Raw genomic sequence first — 22,697 nt, 5'->3', positions numbered from 1 at the left:
TTTTTTTTTTTTTTTTTTTTTTTTTTTTTTTTTTTTTTTTTTTTTTTTTTTTTTTTTTTTTTGTAAGTTTGAATTATCTGGTCACTTTCAACTTTCAACACTGCGATCCAGCTGACCTTCATGTGATAAGAAGGGTAAAATTTATTAGAAGTGGAAGAATATAACTTATGAACCTTGTACAATGATGTGATGCTTGCTACACGGGCTTCGATGTTAAGTTAGCATAAGAGAATCTTAGTGTAGTAAGAGTTTTGAAATTAGGAAGAACTTTAGACTTTGTCGAACTTACCTTATTCGAGTTCACGGGTGTTTATATCCGTTTTAATTAGGGTTTCATCGGTTCTTTAAGTTCTGTGAAGTCGAGTTCATAAGAGATATGTCTCTAAGATTGCATTGTAGCCTGACGTGCAATCTACAACTTGGAAAATGATCATTTTTTGTCATTGCTTTGGTATTTCTCCAAAAAAAGTGACTAGACATTTTATGTGCTTTCTGGAATTACTCTTTCTCCTTCAAACTATACCATTGGTGTTTGGCTCACCCTTAACAGATCCATTTATTGAATTTCTTCCATCTATGGAATTCTATGAACTTTCACGTTGACTATGGCTAGAGTAACAACGAAAGTATCATTGTGAAGATGGTATACATTTCGAGTCTTCGCTATAGTGAATTCTAAAATTCGGTTCACATTCTCTAGTGAACAAAATACATAATCTTTAGATTCGGGATCAAATCGAGCTTATCTTGCTATACCTATTCATTTTTTGCTTGATTCTCCCTCTTCTGACCCTCCAAATATGGACTTGATCTCCTACAGATACTCATGATTCGGTCGGCCCCAGCTCCCTATAATTATCATCTCTAATCGTTTAGGTATCCCTTTCGAATCAAGACTTCAATTTTTTCTTTCAGTTGGAAAGAATATCGAGTTGTTTGGCCATGATATCTATGAAAGAGACAATACTTGTTGTTGCCTCTTTTTTTTCTTGAGACATCTTTATCTTTTTTGGATATTTGATTAAGTTGGTAGAAACTTATTTCCATCAAGATTTTCTCATAAGGAAAGGTTGTCAAGATGTATCTTTCAAATTTTTTTCATTGGCCGACCCTAACATTGGTTCTTTGTTATCTATTGATCGAAAGAGTCTCTTTTCCTACAGTACAATGGAATACATTTTTAGGATCTTGAACGGATTGTTTTTCTTGATCGAACTGTCTCGTAGCTAAAATAGTATGGTCAGCCTTAGACTTCTTGTGGTCGATCTTTGCCAATAGGTGTTGGACAACCTCAGCTTCCTTGTGGTCAATCTCAACCAACAAGTGTTTGGCGGGTTTCAATTTGTTTTTCTTCCCTTGTTTAGTGTTAAGACAAAAGAGGATGAGAATTGGGCTGAACTAGCATCACATGAATCGAGGATGCTAGGTGCAAGCAAGCCTCATCTGAGGCCGACCAGAAAACTTTAGCTTCAACCTAAGTTTCTCTTTCATTCTTTTGATTAGAGGCCCAACTCTAAGTTTCTCTTTCATTACTTCAATAACAATGTTCAAATTTGCCTAAGATGACAAAATTCCAAGTTCATCACTACCAAAAAAAAAAAAAAGTATATTCCAATTGAAAGTGAACTTACATTAATCACTCTATGCAAGTTCAATAGAGGACATCTTTTGAAGAAACTTTCTAGAATTGTAATAAACAAATACTTAGTACCATTCAGAACTACATGTTCTTTTACTGCTTTTTAAGAACATGTGAAGTTTATCTTCTAAATCAAGGGCTATTCTCATAACCAACTCATCAGAAACAACACTAGAAACATTCACATTTAACCATCTAAACAAGTATTTGAATTGGAATTCTAAACCACCCCAAAGTCATATTTTCCCATCTATATAGATTGAATGATTAATAAATGCAATCAGCTCCTATGCTAACATAAATAATCAGAATTGAACTTCAGAATTGACCAAAAGGTAGAAAAGGAGAAATTTACTTTAGTTACCGGATGACAGTACTAGTTTTAAAAATGCACTTGTACATATAGTGGAGATTAGAAACAGAGAGATGGCTTGATCCAGGATGAAGGAGAACACAGTACAACTAAAAGACGCCTCATTTGTTTGGTAATGGCTCAAATCTACCCAGCGTCACAGTTAAAAAGCATAGATAATCCTAGCATACTTGTATCAAGAACAAAAAATCTTGTTGAAAATAGCAGACTTAACTGTTGAGCTGGAACCGGAAGCATCTTAAGATCCTTGAACATCACCCCTGCCATGTGTCACGGTCATGCTCACAATCGCAATGTCCGCTGCCATAAAAAGTGTGATTGTGACACCATGCATACACGTAGGATCAGCTTTAAAGGGAAAATAAAGGACTTGAATTAAGCATTAAAACTACATATTTAAAACATAAAACAAGAAAACATCGCATTAACTACCTTCCTTTTCTTTTGTTTTACAGAAATGACAATATGTTAAAAAAAAAAATTTACAGGGAGTAGCACAATAATAATTCATCCACAGACAATGAAGAACTAAAATAATTATACAACTCCAATGGATTCTTGTAGATAAAGTTTTGGGAACTGAGCAAACGACCATAAAATGACAGTCGCCAAAAGATAACCATATCATGCACACAAGCAATAAAGCCTTGATTACAAGAATAATTATTACATTCTTCAAGTTGAAAAGGACATACTAACACAGATGTATGCCCAGATGGATGTTTTGGTGAAGTATAAAATATTCTCGAACAGTAATTTGGATAAGCTAGTCTTTTACTGTACAAACTTTAGTTGCTATCTCAAATTCACAAAGTCTACGAAGATGCTCAAGGCCTTACTTTTAAAGTTCATTAGAAATCTTAGCTTGTGGAAAACGTTATCCTAAAATTGAAAGAAATTATTAAGACCACGAGGCAGAATAGCCACCCACAAAAGTCAACTATACAGTAACTGAATCCAAGGGGTACACATCAAATGAATGAACTACAACTCCAAAAGTAAACATATCTCATACACAAAAGAAAAATCCCTCATGCCAGAAAGTCAATAACTTCTGTTGTATTCTTAAGTAATTACTTCCACTTCTTTATTTCAAATTTTCAAATAGCATCCCCGTTGGCTCATCCTGAATATGATGGAGAAAGAAATTAAGAACAAGACAAAATACTAGTACTAGCTGAGTCTGAAAAAAGAACAAGCTTATCAATATAACGGCCTAAGACCACAGCTAGCAAATATTCCCCTCAAGGTTTTTAAAAAGCGTCTCCTAGGGAGAGGTTTCCACACCCTTTTAAAAAATGTTTCGTTCTCCTCCCCAATCGATGTGGGATCTCACAATCAAGCTGCCCTTGGTCGTGTAGTTACAACATCATTTCTTCATAAGATAACTACTAACACAAGCTCAAACCACTCTGTATAAGGGCCAGAATCCCACAAAATAAGGTGCCAAAATGTATGGTATATTTTAAAGACAACAGATGAATCCCGCATCAATCACAATATATAAAACAGCCGTGAATATGGTATTATATAATCCGACGGAACAACTTCTATCCAACTTATTTTGGTTCCGGCAGACGTCACAATTCTAATCTCCAATAAGTTCCATTGTCTTTTTTTTTCCTTCTTTTTCTCCTCAAAGTCATCAATGACATTTCCAATCTGAAACTTTAATTCGAAAGAATTTCCACCGCCCCCCCGCCCCTCCTTTCATTTTCGGGAAACAATTGCACTCAATTATTGTAGTCATTACACTTTCTCTTCTTAAAGGTGATAATTGATAAAGCTGCATTCCAGAAGTGTTTGTCCCTTCCATTATTGCTATAGAAAGGGAGCAGAGCTGCGATTCGTAGAGAAGGAAGAAACCTCACAGCATAATTATAATCACAGAAAAATCTTTCATCCATCCAACATTATTGTCCTAAATAGAAGGAAAAAAAAAAAAATCTGATATCCTGTTGGTAATACAAGTGAAATTTCTGAAAATAACAAACGAACCTATGTTCACTTAACGACTTTCTGTACTGCATCATTAGGAGTTTCCGCGAATTGATGATCCAATCTCTGCTTCTGCCGTTGTTGCAACAGAGATTTGTGCTCGATCTCCCGCCACTTGTTCATCGCGATTGTGAAAACAACTACAAAACATAATCGAATAGAACAATTAATAAATCGAAACAATCAAAAATTAAAACAGAGAAGAAAAAGAGGTGAATCGAAGAAATTTACATCCGGCACCGGCGAAATAGAGCAAACGTAGAACCTTAGGGCCCGCCGGACCAGCAACCTCTTCTCCCGTCATTAGCTTCTTCCTTCAGGCCGTCACCGTCGTCTCGTTGCCCTAACCCAGGGTTCTAGAAAAAGTCAAAATTTCAGATTTTCTTCACCTTCGCAAAATTAGGGGAAAAAAACGTCGTTTTTATTTTTAAGGTCAAACTGAAACTCAAGGTTCGAAATAGGTTTTTGACCAAAGTAAAATGTAATTAATTCAAATATTGACTATTTTATTATTTATTTATTTTATTTTATTAATAAAAGTAAAACATTAATTTATAAATAACATGGTAGGAGATAATTATACCTTTAAATAAATAAATAAATAAATAAATATTGTAAGATAAACAAATGCATTAAAGATATTTCATTTCAACACTAAAAACACAAAAAAGAAATTAAAAAAAAAATAATAATAACCAAAGCCAATTATCAAGTTTCTTTGGTAGTGCCAAAACCACTATATAAATCCAACTACCGCCCAGATGAACACAACTCTCCATAATGATATATAAGCTCTCATAGTTTTGCTTTTGGGCTTCCCCAAAAGATCTCATGTCAATGGAGATAGTATTCCTTTTTTATAAACCTATGATCATTCCCTAAATTAGTCAATGTGAGATACATTTCCAGCCATCCTCAACAATTCAATCTCAAACCTAAAGCGAAAGACGAAAAGGTGAGACTTTATTCACAAACCTAAAACGAATGACTAAAAAACGACGATCAAAATCGAAAAGATCAATAAAGTCAGGTCCAAGATATGGCCTCCAACATTCTCTCATGCTTTCTACTTGTCTTGAATTATTCTTTAAGAGTGAAAAATATCCCCCACAGACCAACATAGGTCATGTTTTGTCCTCACTCTCTTGTTTCCGAGGAAAATTCATAGGAGATCTCCGAACACAACAATATTTCAGACTAACTCCTTTAGAATGATGATAATAACGTAAAAATAGCTAAATTAGCATACTCGGCATAAGAAATAGTAGTAGCAATATGGATGGAGGACATAGAAATTGGGTTTGAATGAAAGTGACAATTAGGGTTCAATGGATTCCTTTCAATTTTTGAGCCCTTCAAATGACTTCTCAGTGCCGCAGTTTGGTAATTCCTCACACCTACAAAAAAGGGATATATGTACATACGAATATGAAAATGACCAACTCCAAGACGTCTTTGAAGTCGTTCTAAAATAACGTGTGAATATATGTACATACGTGCATATATATATATTGTTAGATGATGAAAGTCTCACTGTCAGGCATGAGAGCTTACATAGGATTGTTTGTTCCAAGCAAGATTTGAACATCTAACCTCTCGATCAATAATAATATGTTTTAATTGTTAGATGAACACGACTCTCCACAATAGTATATGATATTATCCATTTTGAGTGTAAGTTCTCATGATTTTGCTTTGAGTTCCCTCAAAAGACCTTATTCGAAGATAGAATTCCTTGATTATAAACGCATGATTATTCCTTAAATTAGCCGATGTGGGAGTTTCATCCAACATTAATTAACTAATTGAGACATATATAATTAAGTTGATAGTTTATAAATTTTGATCGTAATCATAAGAATATACAATGACATGGAAATAGTATATCGTCCCGTTTCTCCTCCCACTTGGTAACTTACATTAACAACAAAGTCCAATAATCCACGTGGATTACATCTTTTTCACGCTATTTACCTAATCTTTCATTATAATAATTAATTAATTGATTAATTATGCATTGATATAATAAATTACATATGATTAAATTTGATTATGAGAAAACCCACAAAATTATTAGACAATTTGAGATTTAAATAATTAGAATATAAAATTGATTAAAATAATAATAATAAAATACTCTTTAAGGAACATTCTTGGAGACAGACAACATATACATGCATCTGTTTAAAAATATTATTTACTCATTCATTCCTATCCAATAAAGACCCTCTGTTATTCCCCCAAATTTGAGAACAATACACCCTTTATAAGGTATGAAAATCTTTCCCTAACTAACGCGTTTTAAAGTGATGATATTGTTCCCCAAAGGGGTAGACACGAAACTGTGTGCTAGCGAGACTGCTGAGCCTCGAAGGGGAGTGGATTGTGACGTCCCACATTGGTTGGGGAGGATAATAAAACACCCTAAGTATAGAAACCTTCTTCTAATAGACGCGCTCCCCAAAAGGGGTAGGCACAAGACAGTGTGCCAACAAGAAACGTTGGACCCGAAGGGGAGGTGAATTGTGATGTCCCACATTGGTTGGGAAAGAGAACAAAACACTACCTTCCCCCAGGAGACACGTTTTAAAGCCTTGAGAGGACGCTCGAAAGGAAAACCTCAAAAAACACCCTTGATGCGTGCTCGACATAAAGATGTCTACAGAGTCTTTCGTGTTCCTGTTTTTTTACTCCTATTTCATTTTTTATCCCCGTAAAATTTTTTATTTATTTTTACAAAAATTTACTGCAAGGGAATTCATGGGATACCTCCTCCACTAGTTTTCTTCTTTTTTTTTTTTTACATATTTAATGGATAATTTCTATTTTTTAATATAATTTCTATTAAAAAAATGTAAAATATCATAATAAATCAAATATTTAAAAATAATAATTTGGAAAAAATGCACGTGGTAATTCAAACCATATATTATATGTATCAAAGTAAGCATATAGGTATCTAGGCAGCCATTGCTAAAAGGAAAGCCACACCCCTCAATGTGTGGAAATGTAATTATGAAACCAACTAAGCTAAAAAAATTCTTATTTGCTATAACTTTTCTCAATTAAGATGTCGTTTTGGTCGTTATTTCTTTAATTTACGAGCTTTAAAGCACTAAAATGATAATTTAACAATTTTTATAGTTCGATAAGACAAAAATGTGTTAGTCAATTGAGCTATGTTTAAATTAATTTGTGAAATATAATAAAAATGGAATATGTGAGATTCTACGTTGGTTGGGAAGGAAACGAAATATTACTTAGAAGGGTGTTAAAACTTCTATTTAGTAGACGCGTTTTAAAACTGATATTGAAAGTGATACGTAACGGGCTAAAGCGGATAATATATGCTAGCAGTGGGCTTTGAGTTGTTACAAATAATATCAGAGCTAGACACCGGGCGGTGTGCTAAGAGAGATGAATTGTGAGATCTCGCATCGGTTGGAGAGGGGAACAAAACATTTCTTATAAGGGTGTATAAATTTTTCCCTAGTAGATGCGTTTTAAAATCGTGAGTCTGACAGCGATATGTAACAGGCCAAAACGAACAGTATTTATTAGCAGTGAGCTTCAGTTATTACAAATAGTATCAAAGTTGAACACCGAACGGTGTACTAACGAGGATGTTGGGTCCTCAAGAGAGATAAATTGTGAGATCTCACATCGGTTGAAGAGATGAACGAAACATTTCTTAGAAGGGTGTAGAAACTTCTTCCTAGTAGACACGTTTTAAAATCGTGAGCCTGATGGTGATATGTAATAGACCAAAGCGGAGTATTTGCTAGCAGGGTGGTGAGCCAACGAGGATGCTAAGTTCTCAAAAGAGATGAATTGTGAGATCCCACATCGGTTGGAGAGGGGAACGGAACATTTCTGATAAGGATGTAGAAACTTCTCCCTAGTAGACGCATTTTAAGACCTTGAGTCTGACAACGATATGTAACAAGCCAAAGCGGACAATATTTGGTAGCAATGAGCATGAGTTGTTACCAATAGTATTAGAACCAGACACTGGCCTATGTGCCAACGAGGACATTGGGTCCCCTAGAGGGATGAATTGTGAGATTCCACATCGATTGGAGAGGAGAACAAAACATTCCTTATAAGGGCGTGGAAACCTCAGTTTAGTAGACACGTTTTAAAACCGTGAGACTCACAATGATATGTAACAAATCAAAGCTGACAAAATCTACTAGCGGTAGGCTTGAACTGGTATATTAGATAAGTATCGTTTATAGTATAATGGCATCTAGAGACAAAACAAAGTGGCCCTCTTTGTTATTAAAGCAGCCGTAAGCAGCACCTCCTACTTGACCCATACGTCTCTCTCTCTCACTTTTATCACTAAAAATTTCACTATAAATACCCCACAAACCACACACCAACTTCTCAAACTATCATCAACTACTACTACAAACATTACAAACCCTGTCCCTTTCCAAGTCATTACCTACCCAACTCCGATGTGCACCAAAAAGTTCACGATGGCGGCATGCCTGTTGCTGGCCTTCCTGCTCTGCCAACCTCACACCACCTTAGCAATCAGGAGCTTGTACCACAAGGACACCAAGCTGCCTTCAATGGGCGTTGTCAACTTCGACATGCTACTCGGCTCTCTTCCAAGAGGCCCCATACCGCCCTCTGCCCCGAGCAACCGGGAAAATCCCGCTCCCTTCAGCGGCGGTGGCGACTAAACCTTGGTGTATGCCAAGATTATATTATTAGCTTTTCCTTTTCTTGTTCTATCGGGTTGGATTTTATGAATGTTTTAATAGTTTGAACTTGGATTATTGTTATACACACATGAATGTGGGATCCTATTAGTTTGTCGTTGTCTATATCGGGACAATAAAAGGTTGTTTGTATTTGATCGTTTTAATATATAGAACTCTTAATTTTAATTTTATTTATTTGAAGTCGATAGTATAAAGGAAAAGCTCACGATAATGCCATAAACTATATCGATGCAAATAATTTAAAAGTACTTATTTTAATTTAATAAATAAAATATTAAATATAAATGTGAAACTCCTTGAAAAATAGGGTTTCATGTATTAATAACTATTACTTATTATTGGTCAATTTACCATTTAATATAATATTTTATTTAGTAAATTTTGTGTCATTTTAAACCAGAATGATTGGTTGATTTATTCGATAATTTTTTTTAATTATTATTTAGTACTACGTGAGTATAGTCTTCACTCTGAGAAGTAGCGAGAATTAGACAATTTGACCATATCGTAGAAGAATGTCGGGGCCATTAGATGTCGAATCTGACTTTCAAATTTTGATCCAAATCCTAGAAATGGATCGTTACAATTAGAAGTTAAAATATTGGAGAGACAAAAGTGGTACCAAAATCGGGAGAAGTTTTAAAATTCAAGAAATAAAATAATATTTAATTTTTTTGGTGTTGGATGCTCGGTGTCATGGTCATGTTTGGACATATTGTCTATACCCACATACCCATTACAAATCATCTTCGTTTGTTTTCAATTCTTCATTTTCGGGTTATATGCTATCAATACTGTTTGTTGTTTATTGTCTAAAATCGCTTTCCAAGAGGGTTAGAATCAGAGGTTTGGGCAAATATTATACAGGTCAATGGCGATCCAATTTTTAGTTGGCTAACTTATTAAGGACAAGAGTGAGTGTCGTACAATCACACTCGCACTAAAAGCTGTCTTGAAAAAGTGATTGTGACACTAAACAACTACTTACAAACCTATAAGAGAAGAACCCAGTACTTACTATGTCTCAAACGTTTCGAACGTGTGTCCATTTCGTGTCATTTTCGATCCAACCCAACACGTTTGATGGGCTCGAGCCTGTTTTACCAATCTTGGGTCAGCCCATAACAAATTTAAAGTTTACTTTTTTCTTCAACATTTGACATTAATGGTTGATGCTTTTAAGATTAGGTCAAAAATCAACATTTCAAACCAGGCATTTGACCAAATTCCAAAGGTGATGAAAACATGAACAAATATGAAGAAATTTCAAACATTTTGAAGTAATCAAAGATGAAATCTTAAATGAAACAATTTAAAAATAATTAAAGGTCAAGAACAAGATTGAATTTAAACGATGTGTTGTAATTAAAGGTCAAAAATGGGGTTGGTTTTGGATCATCACAAGATATGTTCATTTATTTTTTGTGGGTTTTTTTCAACCAAAATACTTACTTTTTGACTAACCCCAAAGCCCATACATCACCCAACACAGCCTCCACCCTTCTATAAATTATCACTCATAATGCAATATTGAAGCACCAAAGTATTAACAAACAAGGCATAAATGGCTTACTCTAAAACCTTTCTCCTTCTCAGCCTCCTCCTCGCTCTTCTTTACGTCTCCTCTCATGTCTCGGCTCGTTTACTTGGTTAGTTTATGCTCGAAGCTGAGCGCTCTCTTTTTCGTTATTTGTTGAGAATATTTCGAAAAGGACAAATTTGTTTTTGTATATAGTTTTGTAGTTTATGTGGATTATTTAGTGTGGTATTAGAGGATTGGATTGTAAATTTAAGTTTGTTGTTATTTGAATTTTAGATGGATTTTTATGTTTTGGAACGAGGTTAATCTATATCATATTTTAAGTTTATATAGTTAAGTTTTTAAATTGAGGAGTAATTTATTTGATATTATTTCAACTCTGTTTTTCATTCATGTAGAGGAAAAGAAAAGTGTTGTAAAGAGTGATGACCATGATGATGATCACGACCACGGCCTTGGATACCACTATGATGGCCATGATCATGACCATGAAGATGATCATGACCACGACAAACATGACCATGATGACCACGACGATCATGACCATGATGACCACGACGATCATGACCATAATGATCATGACAAGGATGACCACGACGATCATGACCATAATGATCATGACAAGGATGACCATGACGATCATGACCACGATGATCATGACCATGATCACGATCACGACGCTGATGTCAATAGCTTGGATGATCACCATGAACAGCACGACCATGACCATGATCACGATGATGACGACCATGACCACGACCATGACCATGATCACGATGATGACGACCACGATCACGACCATGACGGCATTAAAAATTAGAGACCTAAAATTAATACCTTAGCATGTTGGTAATAGTAAAGGTAGCGTCACATGAAATAAAATGTTTTTTTTTTTTTTTGAAGTTAAATTAAATAAAGCAGTTAGAGATCATATGATATGCTAAATTGTCTGGTTTGTTGTAATTTCTTGTTCTTGTGGTTTTTATATATGTAATATCCAAATAATAGAGTTGATTTGCTTTGCTTTAAAAATTATTTTGTTTGTTTCTAACTTTTTAATTTTTATTTTTTATAGTGGAAATTTAAACTCATAATCGTTAATTAATAAACTTTAAGTTTTGGTTAATGGTAGAAGGTACATATCTAATTGCATCATATTAGTGAAATTTTAAGGAGTTATACACCTATGAGTCAAACAAAAATTTGTACAAAACTCGTATAAAGAGAGGCTACTGGGCCATGAAGATCAAAACTTCACCTTAGTCCAAGCTAAGTCGAGTCAAGTCAAACCTATGAAGGCATACATTTCGCATGCCCACGATTTGAGTTACGAGAGAAACCTAAATCCGACGTTCTTCTAACCCTATTTGAAAGAGACGGAAATCTTATATTCATGTTGATTCGATTGAAAAGGCAAAAGAGTAACTAGTTCCACGCATATCAAATCATATAATATATAGTATACAACATCGAACATGCATTTGTTCTCACAACTGAGAAGGTAGACTGATCAAATTGTCCCAAGAGGACATTAAATCAAACATTTCAGCATTAAATATAAGAAGAACAAAGAATCAAAGGATGCGTACCCATCACAAACAATGCCGTTCTTCCTTTTGTATAGAAAACAAAGAATGTGCAAAGGGGCCCTATGCAGTCACATGGCCCAACATCACCGACCCTATTAAAATCAGCGGCAGGAGTATCATATGTGGGGCCATAAGAATCTTATAATATCGTGGAAACAGCTCAAGAAAACATTTGTGCAATCCAATAAAGCTACAGAGCACCCATCACAGTTTCCTACATACACTGAAGAAAACATTTGAAAACAAACCACTACATGCTATTAAAGATTCTTGGAACTGGGAAAGCAAAGCATCCCACTAGCAATATCAAAACAAAGAGATACGTACATAAACACAGAATTTTGGCAATATGTTGCAGCTTACCAGAGAATCCAAGGGCTCGAATAATTAGACTACGAGAGAAGAGATGTAATGTAAAAAATGAGATATTTGTCTCATGCCCATCGATCTAACTATACATGTAATTATATAATACTTATTGCTATTTATATGTACATGCAATGATGTCTGGTTGTGTTGGACGACAGCTAGACCAACCCTCTGTCACCGACCTAATATGATATTAACAAAACTTGATGGGATGGTTTTCAGTCAAGATAAATATGACAACTAATCTAAAACACTTCAGTCCACGCGGTTTCTCTTCAAAATGGCTCGAAAATTGCACTTACTCGTTTGGATTGCCTTGCCGAGATAGGATGTTTTGTCCCTCCGTCACAGTATGTGCAGCAACTTGTCCAAATTCGAGACATTATAAATTATTAAACAGCTTGATCTTTGAGTTGGTGAAGGGGCCAATACTATGAATTATAGGTTGATACCCATAAATAATAAATTACTGTGAGAGATAGACCCGGCATTGGATTATAGTTTTACCAATTATGAAGCCAGGAATGACAGTAAGTGCCACAACTGGGTCGGCATTAGGTGAAAGGTACACTTCATCAATGACACTTTCCATGTAGACCTCTGAGAATCGGCATCCCTTCCTTACTTGAAAGATGGAGGCCTCCGGTTCAATGGAGTAAGCTAATGAATGCAGGAGCCACACCCATCTTGCCATTTCTGCAAATGTGCTAAAGAAGGTTGTGTCGGGGAATTGACCAGAGCTGATTAGGCCTCTCTGGTCCAAATTACCGAATAATGATGATTCCATCTTGGGGTGAATGAGCCTCAAGTACTTAACTCGACAAAACTTGGCAAAGGTTGATTTAGGATTCTGTGAAAGGAAATCCTTTGCTTTCCTAAGCTTCATCTCCATAAATCTTGCAAGGAAAAACTGCTTCTGTTTCCTTTCTTCCGGCAAGGATTCATTTGGAAGGGCAAAGTCGAGTTTATGGAAGGAATCGAACATTTCCCTGAAAACACATGTCTCGAATGCAAAGCGCCTATGATTATCATGCCAATAAACAGCATCGGGTTCAATTTCCGTCGCAGCTGCATGAACATCCCAACCAGAAGATTTCATTTCATCCACCATCATTCGGACAAAACTTCCAACCGACTTAATTGTATGTCCAAGAACTTTAATGAAATGGCTAGTGTTGACTCCTGATAAGTTATCACCGGTGACAGAATCCAGCCCACTTCGATCTAAACGCTTCTCGATCAACCTATTCTGTTTTTTAATTTCCTCAATCTTCTCTCTAAGAGACACGATTTCAGAACCTTTCAGTATTGCTTGCGATTCCAAACTTTTCCCCATTATGCCATATGTTCCCACAAGACTCTTTAGCTCCTGAATTTCAGCTAAGAGCATTGTGGTTTCTGGTGAAGGATCAAACTGTTTTTTAAGGTAACACTGTTTCAATTCAGACAACACTTTCAATTCTGAGACAATACAGTGATCAGCGCCTTGAATGCCTTCTGCATCATAAGGGGATTGAGCATACTGTAACTTGGCATATGCAGCTTTGACTGATGAGATGCTAGCAAACAATTTTGCAACCAATGCTTGCAATTGGACTCTGTTCTGAAACTCTTCTTCACCACTATCAAAAGACTCAGATTGACTACCCGTACTTCTACTTGCTGTGCAATCATCACTGATCCTTTCTTGTGGTTTAACTTTCTGAATTCCAGGAACGGGACTTATCCCAGTTAGAGCTCGGATGTGAAGTACTTTGGTAAAAGCACGTGCCAATCTACTCTTACTACATGGAGTCAGATTGGAGGATTTAACAGATTCCATCTTGGGGCAGAAAAATGGCAAGAATGATTGAAGATATCCAAATCACCGTCTGAAATGTATTACAGACACATTATCAGAGAAATTCATGTGTTTGCACATTATATGATCATTTGGACTACAAGTCTTGATGATAGTATTCTAAGATAGTGAATTTAATTCTAAGATACATGCTCGAAAAATTTGCTTGAAGGTTTATCTTTAAAGTTTTAATGCACAACTTTGGAGATGAACCAAGTCTCTGAAATGATATCATGTTTGGACGGAATCAAAATTCTCACAAAGAATTAAACAACAAAAGCGCAAGGGGTTCAAAAGATCAAACAAAAAGGCAGCCTATAAAACAAAACGAGCTCTTTTATATAATTATTCAACTGCACATTACAATATTTCTTTAGATTAAACAAATCGAGTCAACAGTAGGCACGCATGAACTCAATAAACAAACCCAGAAGACAGAATACCCTGCAAATGCAGGCAAGTGACCATGGTCGCTTTCTAATCATGAACATTTTTTAAAAAATGGTGACATAAAGGAGTTCCAGCCTTTATTATTTAGATTACTATTAATAGAAGAGCCTTTAGTCAATAACTCAACCTACTTTAATAACTTCAAAGCCCCTCTCAAAAAGAATCTCCATGTTCCTTTAAGATAGCCTACATGGCTACTTTTTCTGCACGTATAGCTCCCATCAATCCCCCACAAAAATATATTAAATGGGAAAACTGGAAAGGAGTTCCACGTTAAAGATAAGCACAACATCAAAAAACAGGGAAATATGTGGTGAGATCCATGGCATCTTTTCTTAAATCGCATTTCCTAAAAAGAGACGTTGCCTCAAATGTGAATCATCACGTGAAGTCCTTACCATGATTCCATACTCGTGCAAACATCGGGAAAACCCCAATTTAAAAAAATCAACAGTACTTTTGTTTACTGTACCTCAATCACCCAATGAAATCACGGAGATTCCAGTCAGTCAACCAGTCATCGCAACGTAAATCTCAAGGAAACGGAGCTACAAGACGCCGTGAGAAACACACTTAAGTAGACCTCGGCGACCCGTTCACTCTGCAGTATGAAAAACAAAAGAAAAATTCAAAACAGAGCCAAACACACAAAGATTTTCCGTTTCTATTTCAAATCCGCGTAAAAACTACACAAACAGAGAATAATCATAGCAGGAAAAGGCGATGAAAATGAAACTAGCATACGACCGTTCATAACATTTGCAACAAGAGATTTAGACATTGCCACATCTCTGCATTTTCCATATATAATGAATGAAATGCTAGACTACACTCGAGAATGGCCTTTCCACCATTCAAATAAACACGTAAAACATCGAAAGAGCAACGAATAGCAAGAATACAAGGAAAGAAAACGCGGCATTGACCTCATGAAGAAACTTGAGACGAGCTGAAACGCCAATGAGGGTAAAATCCAGTGGAAGTAACCGTTCTTTGCTGTCTTCAAAGTGCTTTAGCTTTTTCTACTGTCTTCGGAGCTCAAAAAACACGTCTCCTGAAAACTCGAGATCGTTGAATGGAGTGTCTTATCTCTGTCGCGCCGCTTCGAAGAACCAAAATTCTAGAGAGGGAAAAAGAAATGGCAATGAGAGAGAGAATCAGAGTGAAGGAGAGAGGAATGGGAGGGAAGGGACAGAGAAATACAGGGACGATTGGAGGGAGAAACAGGTGAAAAGACGAAAAAGGGCATGGTTTTGGAGGTGAAAAGACGGGCTACACCAAGGCTACGAAGACCATACTTCCGGGGTTTTGTGAGACGAAAATACCCCCGACTTTTTTTAGTTATTACCATAATTTTATTTTTAAAATATAGGTATTGAATTACAAATTTAGTTCAAATTGGGTTGTCCGGTCATTATTACTTTAAAAACACAAAACATGTTATATTCAAATTGTGTTTGTTAGGTTATGTAATGTCCTAGATCCACTGCTAACAGATATGTCTTTTTTGGGTTTTACCTTTCGGGGTTCCTCTAGAGGCTTTAAAACGCGTATACTAGGAGAAAATTTCTACACCCTTATAAATAGTGATTTGTTCTTCTTCCCAACCAATGTGGGACATCACAGTCTACTCCCTTTTGGGGCCAGTGTTTTCGCGGGCACTCTTTCATTCCTTCAATTGATGTGGGACCGCCCCCAAATCCACCTTCCTCTAGGGCCCAACGTCCTTATTGGCACACCGTCTCATGTCTACACTCCTTCAGGGAACAGCGAGAAGGATGGCACATTGTTCGGTGTCTAGCTCTGATACCATTTGTAACGCCTCAGATCCACCGCTAGCAGATATTGTCCTCTATGGAATTTTTCTTTCGGGCTTCCCCTCAAGGATTCAAAACACGTCTGCTAGAGGAAGGCTTCCACGCTTTTATAAATGGTAGTTTGTTCTCCTAAAAAAATGTCGATCTGTGAACTATAGATAGTTAGGTTATTAGGTCATAGATACGAAGAATAATAATAAAATATTTATTTATTTATTTCTGTATGTATTGAATTTGTGAAATATTCAACATTTTTAAAATTAATGTATCTTTATATTAAAGGGATAATTTGAATTTTTGTCCCACAAATTTATGAAATTTGAAAATATTAAATAAATGAAGGAGAGGAAGGGGTAATTTGGGAAGATCGGGGGATAAGTTTTGAAGTGGGAGGGATTTGGAAGAGAGGGTATATAAGGAAAGGTGATGGTCCCAATGAGAGGAGGGGTGATTGAGTGTAAACAATTAGAACGTAAAAATGGTGTGAGCGGATACGTCAGATGACAACTGGCGAAGTGGGGCCCATTTCAGCCCTAATTCTTTTTCCAACTTTTCCATATAATTTCACTGACGTGGCATTTTACACTCATTGGACCGTTTCTTGCATGCAATTTTTTTATTGACCTGTTAAAAACTTAAGGTTAATAAAACGTATTTTTTTAAACCTACGTGTCACTTTTTTGTCTTTTTCTTTCTTCGAAATTATTAAATTTTCTAATTTTCTCTCACATGTTCGACCGTGTATTTTATTTCAAAAATATTTTTGCCATTAATATTTTATTTTTGCGAATTTTAATAATATTTTTAAAATATCCTTAAATTTAAAAAATTTCATTATTTCTCAGATACACTTTTATATTTTAAAAACTAATAAATTTTAAAATTAGTATTAACATCATTTACTTCTATTAAAAAATTTATAAATTATATCCAAACTTTTTAATTAATTTTGAAAGTTTCAAAATAATATTATTTTTATTAATTTAGCCTTACAAATTTAACAATAAAAAAATACTATTAATTTATTTGTCCGAGTTAAATATACATAAATATAGCAAAAATATATCGTAAAATCAAGCAAATATTTATACGAAAATTAAATGGAGGCACATGGAAGTAATTAGATGGATAGGGTTAGGAAGAATTATATTTTTAGATATTTGTTCCCTTTTTATGTGCTTGCTTGTGTTGTTCTTGTCTTCCTTTAAATCTCCATGTCTTGTTTTTTGGATTGTTTTTTAGTTCACAGACCAAGCATCATAGGAACAAAGCTGAAAGAGGCACACACATAAACGAAAGTTGTGCCCACACACCTTTATATCAAAATAGGGCCTAAACTTGTAACAACCTAGATCCACCGCTAGCAGATATTGTCCTCTTTGGACTTTCCTTTTCGAGCTTCCCCTCAAGACTTTAAAACCCGTCTGCTAGGACAAGGTTTCCACACCCTTATAAATAGTGGTTTGTTCTCCTCCCTAACCAATGTGGACATCACAAGACTAGACCTCTCAATAATTGATGCTAGCCATGTAACCGTCTTCCGCGTTTACTATAGTCAATTCAAACATGACTCAATTGATCTGTTAAAAGTTAGAGATTTGTCGAGAATTCGTGCTTAGTTAACTATTATATGATGTGAGATACGATGTTAGATAGTTAACTTAGTTTTATGAACTGAAACATAGTCACTGTGTAATAGGTGATAACATTGATTACTGGACTCGAGAGCCGATAGAAATAAAAATATCATGAAAGAGAACGAACTAATTCAGTGTATGTCATGTTGAAGTCACGCTCAAAATTAGGGAATATTTTCCCGTTCATGAATAAACATTTAACATAAATTAAATAGATTAGTGACATTTAATTAAGATTAGAATCAAATTTGATGAGACTAACGAAAGTTTCAGAGTAAAAAGTTAAAGTTTTCTAATAAATATTTAAAAAAGAACAATCACGAAAGTATTTTTGGAAATAAAGTTTGGACTGAAAAGAAGTTTTAATCTAAAGAACAGTCATTAAAAATTAAACTTTTAGAAGATTCCCAATATTTTTAATCTTTCTTTGCGCAGAATGTTTGTATTTGAGCACTAATCCATCCTCGAAATCCCAAGCTCAAGCCACAGGTCCGCCATTAGCAAACCAAGAGAGCGAGAAGCACAACATTACCATAAAAAGTGGGACTGGGACGCGAGCACAAGAACAAGATGCCTCTCTGAATCGCACACGCACAGATTGCGAACCAAAATCAAACCATACCCATTTCCCACTTCGAATCAAACCCTCAATCCCCTTTTCAAATTCGACCCAACTTCAAAAATTCACCGTTGATTTCTGAATCCTTGCTCTGCTGCAAATCTCTTGTTCAGGGAGCCATGAGAAATCCCTTTCTCTTCCTCGCTTTCATTGTTCCAATCGTTAGTTTTCAAGCTCATTCTGCTCCTTCTGGTAAGTGGGTTCTTCTTGTATTGCCCTTTAATCGCTTCTTACTCTTGTGGGTTGATGGTTGATTTCACTGAGATGTGCTCTTGTTCACGAAATTTGTTATCTATTACGAGTGAGGGTTGTTGGGAGGTTCGTTATTTGTAACATGGTATCATAACCATGCCCTTAACTTAGCCATTTTAATAGAATCTTCAAATATCGAATAAAGAAGTTGTGAGCCTCCATTAAGGGTAGAGGTTGTTCGAGGGTTTCATAGGTATCGAAGAAGGCTTTTATAATGTACTTTGTTCGAGGGGAGGATTGTTGGGAGGGAGTCTGTAATTTGGGAATGATAATGAGTTTATCAGTAAGGAATACATCTCCATTAGTACGAGGCCTTTTGGAGAAGCTCAAAGCAAAACCACGTGAGTTTATACTCAAAGTAGATAATATTATACCGCGAGCTTGAATTTCAACTAGAAATTTTGGTCAAGGTTTATCTAGGATCCTCCATTTATTGTTTGTTCTCGTGAATTTCGACTTGATGAACCCCTTTGTGATTCTTATCATGCTGTTAATCTCAGGACTATTGGCAAGGCAGTTGTCTTCTGTTCTTAAATGGACTGGTTCTTCGTCCAAAACTCCTCAACCAGGTTATTTTGTAGTGGCTATTTGAGTTTGTTGTGTTATGTTTGTTCATGATGTTCGTATGTTTTAGCTGCAATCTGATCATGTTTTGATGAGAAGAGGGTTGGTTCTTGCAGATGGGAAGGCTCTTCAGTTTGAGAGTGGCTACTTAGTAGAGACTATTGTTGAGGGAAATGAAATTGGAATGGTTCCTTACAAGATTCGCGTCTCCGAGGATGGAGAACTCTTTGCTGTCGATTCGGTTAATAGCAATGTCGTCAAGGTTTCTCCGCCGTTGTCTCGATGTATGCTCGTTTCTCTGTTCTTCATTCATGAAATGTGGACTTCTTTTGTTAGCTGCTGTAACATGCGTAGCTTGGTTTCTGTTCTTGGTCACTACTAAAGTTCTTCATATGTCATGGAATGTTGTTTACTTATTGGGTGTTTGTAATAATTGTCTAGAAACAATCGCCTTTTCAGATAGTCGAGCGAGATTGGTTGCCGGGTCTTTCCAGGGCTACAAAGGGCATGTTGATGGGAAACCAAGCGATGCTCGGTTCAATCAGCCGAAAGGCGTGACGATGGATGACAAAGGAAATGTGTATGTTGCTGATACTTTGAACCTTGCCATCAGAAAGATTGTTGATGCTGGTACCTACCATTAGTCTTTTCTATCCCAGTGTAAATGTAAATAAGAACTCTCTAATGAAGAATCGTGAGATCCTATATTGGCTATCCCTAGCAGAAACCTTGAAGGGAAGCCCGAAAGGAAAAGTCCAAGGAGGACAATATCTGCTAACGGTGGGCTTGAGCTGTTACAAATGATATCAAAGCCAGACACGGGGCGATGTGCTAGCGAGGAGCCTAAGTTTCGAAGGGGGGTGGACACGAGGTGGTGTGCCAACAAGGACGCCAGGTCGCAAAGGGGGTGGATTGGAGGGTCCCACATCGATTGAAGAAGGGAATAAGTGCCAGTGAGGACGCTGGGCCTCGAAGGGGGTGGATTGTGAGATCCCACATCGGTTGGGGAGGAGAACGAAACATTCTTTATAAGGGTGTGGAAACCTCTTCCTAGCAGACGCGTTTTAAAAACCTTGAAGGGAAGCCCGAAAGGGAAAACCCAAGGAGGACAATATCTACTAGCGGTGAGCTTGAGCTATTATCAATGGTATCAAAGCCAGACATCGGGCGATGTGCCAGTGAGGAGGCTAAGTCTCGAAGGGGGGTAGACACGAGGCGGTGTGCCAACAAGGACGCTGGACCCCAAAGGAGTAGATTAGGGAGGTCTCACATCGATTGGAGAAGGGAACGAGTGTCAGTGAGGACGCTGGGCCCTGAAGAGGGGTGGATCGAGAGATCCCACATAAGTTGGGGAGGAGAACGAAGCATTCTTTACAAGGGGTATGGAAACCTCTCGTTAGTACACGTGTTTTAAAAACCTTGAAAGGAAGCCCGAAAGGAAAAACCCAAAGAGGACAATATCTGTTAGTGGTAGGCTTGGGCCGTTACAAGTTTTTTCACTTCAAGTGAATTTGCATCCTCCGTGCTTTCTTGAGACGTGGAAAGCTTTGTGAATTCAAAGTGGGCATAAATGACCTTGAATGTGGAAGTCTTAGGTAGTATATTTGGACCAATAGAACATTCTCAAGTCAAAAGTTATTTTGCAGGCGTGACAACAATTGCAGGAGGCAAGACAAATGTTCCAGGATATAGCGATGGGCCCGGTGAGGAAGCGAAGTTTTCGAACGATTTTGATGTCATATATGTCAGGCGTACCTGTTCGTTGTTGGTTGTCGATAGAGGCAACGCTGCACTTCGCCAAATCACTCTAAACAAAGAGGATTGCGATTATCAGTACGGTTCCGTTTCTACCTCAGGTTTGAACTTGTTTGATCATGTTATGTAACTTGTGTTATATCGTTCGATATTCAACATCGATGTACTAATAGCACAGCCGTTAGTCCTGATAAATGAACTCGAATAACTTGGGCAATAGTTTTATCAACAGCTGCTTAAAATCGAGCAATTCAACGACAGTGTTAGCTCTTATTTTGGGCTACTCCTTTCTCACTGATAAACCTTTTGCAGACGTTGCGATGTTCGTTGGCTCTCTTCTCATAGGATACGTTACATATATGCTTCAACATGGATTCGGGCTGTCGTTCTTCTCTTTTATTGTAAGTTCATATATCTCCCTTTTCCCGCTTAAACCGGTACTCCGTTTCAAGATTCAATGCTGATCAATTCCGTGTGCATCTGATGCCTCTCCCCGTCACCACCTTTCGAAATCTCCGGTTTTGTTCATAGTTGGGTAGTTATTTGCGTTTGTCTATGAGAATTCAAAACATTGTTTAGCCAACTGATTCAAAGTGTATGCATAGGTACCGAGTGAACGCTCGGAGTCCGAAACGAAAGAGCCGAGCAAGGGAAAACACACTCCGCTCGTAAGTACAATAAAAGAAGAAACATGGTGGGAGTCTTTCCGACAGGTCTTTACCGAGCTTTACAAGCAGGCGCTCGAGTCAGTACCGAGCAACCTCAAATCCTTCCTTCCTTCATACCAGAAGAAAGGCCTGACACCTTTGAAAGATACTCTCAAGATGCCAGAAGATGAAACCAAGACCAATGTGACCTTAAAACAAAGCACTGTCACTCCTCTCTCTGAAACCAAGCATGCCTCACTCAAACATGATAAAATGAAGCCACCAAAAGTGAAGTCAAGTAGTTTCAAGAACAACCCGTCTCTCTTAAACAAGCACGGGGCCGAGTTTTACGGGACAGGCATGGTTTCTTCGTCCCATAGCCGATCCAAGGGCCAGAAGGATCGATCGAGACATCGACAAAAGGAAAAAGGATCGGAATTCTTAGCAAGCGGAGTTGGGGTCGAACCGAAACCTGCAGAGACGAGCATGGATTATAATGAGCCGATGTTCGGGCAGTACAATATGAGGAATAAGTACAGAGTTGATTCTTCTTCTTTCCATTTCTGAGGAACTTGATTGTTGATGAATTCCTTTGATCATACAGCCAAAGTACACAAATGACCTCTGTTTTCTGTAAGGTTTGACATCTTCTAACTTCCTTTGAGAAGGTTATTAGGGACATTTTGAAGAATGGTTTATGAAGAAACTTGAAGATTGAGCTTTAATGGCTTCTTTTTAGCTTTACCCTGTCGTTTTCTCGTTTACTCGGTTTTTTTTATACTCCCGAGAATTAATGGTTGATGCTAAACCGGTTTTTTTTTTTATTCGAAGTGTATGCTTAAACCGTTTTTTTTTTTTTTTTTTTTTTTTTT

The 22,697-nt window shown here is 36.7% G+C and overlaps 4 protein-coding genes across 8 annotated transcripts; 2 read left to right on the top strand and 2 right to left on the bottom strand.

Moving 5' to 3' along the window:
- Positions 1-1,801: 1,801 nt before the first annotated feature.
- On the bottom strand, positions 1,802-4,424 carry LOC111481043. The gene is made up of 3 exons (XM_023126334.1): positions 4,242-4,424; positions 4,011-4,150; positions 1,802-2,312 (listed from the first exon to the last, which is right to left on the bottom strand). Exons 1-2 carry the CDS (start codon positions 4,312-4,314, stop codon positions 4,017-4,019), a joined length of 207 nt encoding a protein of 68 aa, XP_022982102.1. The 5' UTR covers positions 4,315-4,424; the 3' UTR covers positions 1,802-2,312; positions 4,011-4,016.
- A 5,865-nt stretch (positions 4,425-10,289) lies between these two features.
- LOC111480431 (histidine-rich glycoprotein-like) lies at positions 10,290-11,249 on the top strand. Its single transcript, XM_023125465.1, has 2 exons — positions 10,290-10,395; positions 10,685-11,249. The coding sequence occupies exons 1-2, from the start codon at positions 10,311-10,313 to the stop codon at positions 11,104-11,106; spliced, it is 507 nt and encodes a 168-aa protein (XP_022981233.1). The 5' UTR covers positions 10,290-10,310; the 3' UTR covers positions 11,107-11,249.
- Positions 11,250-11,715: 466 nt separating this feature from the next.
- Positions 11,716-15,716, bottom strand: LOC111480429 (protein GRAVITROPIC IN THE LIGHT 1-like). Of its 5 annotated transcripts, XR_002717821.1 has the most exons (4): positions 15,461-15,716; positions 15,008-15,135; positions 12,547-14,120; positions 11,716-11,967 (listed from the first exon to the last, which is right to left on the bottom strand). XR_002717821.1 is itself a non-coding variant. In XM_023125461.1 (3 exons), exon 3 carries the CDS (start codon positions 14,064-14,066, stop codon positions 12,711-12,713), a length of 1,356 nt encoding a protein of 451 aa, XP_022981229.1. In that variant the 5' UTR covers positions 14,067-14,120; positions 15,008-15,135; positions 15,461-15,716; the 3' UTR covers positions 12,196-12,710. The 5 variants fall into 5 exon arrangements, 4 of the variants coding, with proteins under 4 accessions (XP_022981229.1, XP_022981230.1, XP_022981232.1 ...); XM_023125461.1 differs by lacking the exon at positions 11,716-11,967 and having other exon boundaries at positions 12,196-14,120; XM_023125462.1 differs by lacking the exon at positions 11,716-11,967 and having other exon boundaries at positions 12,614-14,115; positions 15,007-15,135.
- A 2,707-nt stretch (positions 15,717-18,423) lies between these two features.
- Positions 18,424-22,569, top strand: LOC111480428. Its single transcript, XM_023125460.1, has 7 exons — positions 18,424-18,799; positions 19,360-19,428; positions 19,540-19,707; positions 19,883-20,053; positions 21,070-21,279; positions 21,491-21,579; positions 21,784-22,569. Exons 1-7 carry the CDS (start codon positions 18,727-18,729, stop codon positions 22,390-22,392), a joined length of 1,389 nt encoding a protein of 462 aa, XP_022981228.1. The 5' UTR covers positions 18,424-18,726; the 3' UTR covers positions 22,393-22,569.
- The last annotated feature ends 128 nt before the right edge of the window (positions 22,570-22,697 follow it).

This window comes from Cucurbita maxima, unplaced genomic scaffold (genome assembly GCF_002738345.1).
Source record: "Cucurbita maxima cultivar Rimu unplaced genomic scaffold, Cmax_1.0 Cma_Scf00006, whole genome shotgun sequence".
Classification (NCBI taxonomy): domain Eukaryota; kingdom Viridiplantae; phylum Streptophyta; class Magnoliopsida; order Cucurbitales; family Cucurbitaceae; genus Cucurbita; species Cucurbita maxima.
This window is presented reverse-complemented; position numbering and strand designations above follow the sequence as displayed.

Excerpts from the sequence above, each read along its gene's own strand:
- LOC111481043 (XM_023126334.1), bottom strand. The coding sequence starts at position 4,314 with ATGACGGGAGAAGAGGTTGCTGGTCCGGCGGGCCCTAAGGTTCTACGT. Across the intron at positions 4,151-4,241 it reads CTATTTCGCCGGTGCCGGAT|TTGTTTTCACAATCGCGATG; the intron begins GTAAATTTCTTC and ends TATGTTTTGTAG.
- LOC111480431 (XM_023125465.1), top strand. The coding sequence starts at position 10,311 with ATGGCTTACTCTAAAACCTTTCTCCTTCTCAGCCTCCTCCTCGCTCTT. Across the intron at positions 10,396-10,684 it reads TGTCTCGGCTCGTTTACTTG|AGGAAAAGAAAAGTGTTGTA; the intron begins GTTAGTTTATGC and ends TCATTCATGTAG.
- LOC111480429 (XM_023125461.1), bottom strand. The coding sequence starts at position 14,066 with ATGGAATCTGTTAAATCCTCCAATCTGACTCCATGTAGTAAGAGTAGA.
- LOC111480428 (XM_023125460.1), top strand. The coding sequence starts at position 18,727 with ATGAGAAATCCCTTTCTCTTCCTCGCTTTCATTGTTCCAATCGTTAGT. Across the intron at positions 19,429-19,539 it reads GTCCAAAACTCCTCAACCAG|ATGGGAAGGCTCTTCAGTTT; the intron begins GTTATTTTGTAG and ends TGGTTCTTGCAG. Across the intron at positions 21,280-21,490 it reads CGGTTCCGTTTCTACCTCAG|ACGTTGCGATGTTCGTTGGC; the intron begins GTTTGAACTTGT and ends AACCTTTTGCAG.